General features: G+C 38.4%; 1 protein-coding gene across 1 annotated transcript; it reads right to left on the bottom strand.

Moving 5' to 3' along the window:
- Positions 1-1,915: 1,915 nt before the first annotated feature.
- On the bottom strand, positions 1,916-3,753 carry LOC124843497 (cytochrome P450 82A4-like). The gene is made up of 2 exons (XM_047320256.2): positions 2,809-3,753; positions 1,916-2,714 (listed from the first exon to the last, which is right to left on the bottom strand). The coding sequence occupies exons 1-2, from the start codon at positions 3,736-3,738 to the stop codon at positions 2,073-2,075; spliced, it is 1,572 nt and encodes a 523-aa protein (XP_047176212.1). The 5' UTR covers positions 3,739-3,753; the 3' UTR covers positions 1,916-2,072.
- Between the last annotated feature and the right edge of the window lie 301 nt (positions 3,754-4,054).

Here is a 4,054-nt window from a genome sequence, read left to right as displayed (position 1 = left end):
CCAACGAAGCGAACGCTCGTCCATAACCGCTCGTCCACAAAATCACATACACAGTCAGAAAAACGTTAGATTTATAACGGCGTTAAGTGGGTAGGATTCAATTGATACAAATTTCAAAACATAGGTACCAAATGCCTACATTTTTAAAACCGGGTACTAAACAGCAAATTACCTCTGAACATGGGGACTAAGTAGGTAATTAAGCCTACTATTAATTACCTTAACGGCTGATTTAACCGATCGGCTCAATGACCTAAGAGGTATCATCGGTCGGGCTGATTTTACCGATCGGTTCATTGACCTGAGAGGTATCATCGGTCGGACTGATTTTGCCGCTCGATTCATTGACTTGAGAGGTATCATCGGTCGGACGACTCTTTTGCACTTTTACCGTTCGGTCGGCTATGAGCCCATAGTAACACATTCTAATTTAATATAACACTATAATAAAAATTTATATTATCATTACTCAACTTATCAGTAATTTTTAAAATCGGTTGATGAATCAAAATTATTGATAGATTATCCATATTTAATTATAATTAGAAAAATCTAAAGTAAATATAGCGATCTAGTTTTTCTTCTTCTTCCTCTTCTTCTGTTACTCTTCTTCCTTTTATATTTTCATTTTGTCTTTTGATAATACATCTTCCTCTTCTCCTCCTACGCCCTATTGTTGTTTCAAATTGTTGTCGCCACCTTTGTCGACTCCTCATATAAAAAATAGATATTTTATACTAATTCTAGAACTGATATAAAAAATCAAATACTTTCTATCGTGATTGTTAAAAAGGCTTTTATGGCATAACGAGTAAACCATCAAAGTAAGGAGTTTTTACTAAAAAAATTTGTAACTCATCTTTCTGGTTTTTGCACCAAACTAGGCATATTTGCCTATAATATTACCAAAATGGGCAAATTCAACCAAATTTACGAAAATGGGGAAGTCGTGGGGGGCCAAACGACTTCAAATGAAGAAGTTGTGCCCCCCTTGCACGACTTCACACTGTTCATAGCAACAGTGTTGAAGTCGTGCACCCCAAAAACGACTTCAAGACCTTAATCGATTACAATGTAATGGTAATCGATTACAGAGTGTTGAAATCATGAAATCATGACCACCCTGCACGATTTCAAATTTGTATGCCACCAAAAGCACTGGTAATCGATTACAAAACATGTGTAATCGATTACCAGGTTGTTTTGGTGCAAGGCAGAAGAGGACGCTCGTCCAGGCAGAAGCGGACTCTCGTCCAGGCAGAAGAGGACGCTCGTCCAGCCAGGCAGAGAGAACGCTCGTCCAGAAAGCTAAGAGGACGTTCGTCCATCTAGCTAAGAGGACGCTCGTCGAGATGCGCTCAGTGGACGCTCGGCAGGAGCATTGGACGCTCGTCCATTTTCAGTGAACGCTCGTCCACATACAGATCGTCCGCGCCCGGGCGCGATTTTTCCAGAAAGTTTCACGTAAGAGTGCTTCTTCCAACATAACCCACCTGGTAATCGATTACCAAAATGGCGTCATCGATTACCAGTACGTTTTCTGCCTTCACATTTCCAGTCTTGCAGGGGTCAGGATTTCAACATTGTGTAATCGATTACCAAAAAATGGTAATCGATTACAGGACCCAGAAGTCGGTTTTGGGGTGCACGACTTCAACACTGTTGCTATGAACAGTGTGAAGTCGTGCAGGGGGGGCATGACTTCTTCATTTGAAGTCGTTTGGACCCCACGACTTCACTTTTAGTCAATTTTTGCCTACTTTGGTAATAAATACCACATTTTTGCCTACTTTGGTAACAAAGCCCATCTTTCTAGTATATTTTCTTCTCTCTTAACTAAGTTATGACTTATTAATATGCACGAGTGACAGGATTTGATATCAGTTTGTAAGAAATAATAAAAATATATCCGACCTACAAACCAATTGATACTTTATTGAATAAAAGTGGCTTTTATATAGCCTTTACAAACCATACATCAATAAAGACTTCATCTTCTAATATATAGCATCACTGTTTTAGCAAATTATTCACTATATGTTGTAAAATTAAATACATCTTCATCTCCTATTTTATAGTTTTGTGCAAAGACCTCTTTCATAACAATTAAAAGACAGACATGGTTTAACCAGAATATCAAGTGGAGTGGTTTTAGTGTTGGTTAATCCAAAAGTTTCAGACATATTAAGAGCTTCAGTTAACGGGTTTAAGATTTCGAAATGTTGTAAAAAACTAGCAAGAACTAAATGAACAACTTGAAGACCATAAGATATTCCAGGACAAATCCTTCTACCTCCTCCAAATGGTAACAGTTCAAAATGATGACCCTTCATGTCAATATCTTTATGAGTTGTGAGAAACCTTTCTGGTTTAAACTCTAATGGATCTGACCAAACATATTCATCTGTGTGGATCTTCCAAAGATTTGTAATCAAACGGGTTCCCTTTGTGACATTGTAGCCATTTATAGTACAATCCTCTGTGAATTCATGAGGTGCAGAAAGAGGAGCTGGAGGGTACAGTCTTAACGTTTCTTTGACTGTAGCTTGAAGGTATATTAACTTAGTAATGTCATTCTCACTTAGCCATTTCTCTTTACCAACTATGTGAAGCTCTTCTTTAACTTTTTCCAATACATTAGGGTTTCTTAATATCAAACACATTGCCCAGGTAAGAGTAGCACTGATTGTGTCAGTTGCTCCTGCAATTATTGTCTGCAAAACAAATATGCAATGAAAGAAATGTATAAGTAGCAATTTATACAATACAGCAGAGAATCGAAATTCATGTATGAACATATATACATACCAGTACAGTGGATTTGATCATGGTATCTGCATCGACCCCATTATTCGTTTGTCCATCAAGCATTGAAATCATGACGTCCATGAAATCTTGAAATCCATCAACCTTTCCACCCAAAGCCTTGTTTTGTCTATGCTCCTCTAACCACTCACTTACAAGACTATCCATTTCCTTGGCAGTTTCTTTCATGGCCTTCTCATGGCCTCCAAAATCAAACCATCTCAACCAAGGAACAGCATCTCCCACTGTGAACACCCCGAAAAGACGCATGAACTCCTTCACAGCCTTCACACATCTTCCTGCCTTCTCATCATCCACGGTTCCTAAACTAAAATATCGCTTTCCCAAAACCATTTGAAGAACAACGTTGAATATCAAATGAGAAAACCATTGCTTCAACTCCACCAAGGCATAGCCACACTCGTTCTTGTTGCTACACCAAAAGTTAAAGAGCTCCTTGATGGAACCTTGAACTTCTGACTCAAAAACATGACGTAGCTGCTTCACTCGGTGAGGGGAGAGAATCTCTGAAGTAGCAATCTTTCTAGTTGTTCGCCAATAGGGACCACATGGTGCTACGGAGAACATGGCTTTGTTGTAGGTCATGTGTTCGGCGGCGGCAAGCTTGGGGCGAGAGGAAACCACCGCGTCGTTTGTGGTGAAGCATTCCTTTGCCATTTCCCAGTTGCTGATCACCAAAGTCTTTTTTGAACCAAGTTGGACGGTGAAAATGGGTCCATATTTGTCAGCCAAAGCACCCAAAGTTCTATGGGGTGCCTTCGAATCATTCAACAATGGAAGATGACCAAGTATTGGCCATGCACCTGCAACTGTGGGAGCCGCTTTTCCTTTGGAAAATTTGAAGAAACGACAGAAAAAGAAACAGAAGAGGGTTAGAGAAACAAGTCCAATCGCAGAGACATTTAGATCCATTTTATCGAAGAGATGATTGTGTGTGCGTAGTATACTTGAGGCCACGAAGATTGGATTTTAATAACGTCTCACTCTCTCTGCCACCACTCATTATAATAATATAATAATGTAAATTTCTAAATTAATAAGATAACTTTAGGTATTATACTATTGTAGAAAAATTTTAAATTAAGTATATGTAAAACAAAAAGTATAAAATATCATCGCCTATTGATGAATGGTCCCTTCTTTAACTAATATGTTAACGAACGATTTTACCACGACCTACTTTTACATTTATACAGAAAATAAAGGATAAAATAGTTATAAAAATATA

The sequence above is a fragment of the Vigna umbellata genome, chromosome 4 (genome assembly GCF_029865625.1).
Source record: "Vigna umbellata cultivar VRB3 chromosome 4, Vumbellata_1.0, whole genome shotgun sequence".
Classification (NCBI taxonomy): domain Eukaryota; kingdom Viridiplantae; phylum Streptophyta; class Magnoliopsida; order Fabales; family Fabaceae; genus Vigna; species Vigna umbellata.
Note: the sequence above shows the minus strand (reverse complement) of the source record. Positions and strands in the feature narration are given on the sequence as shown.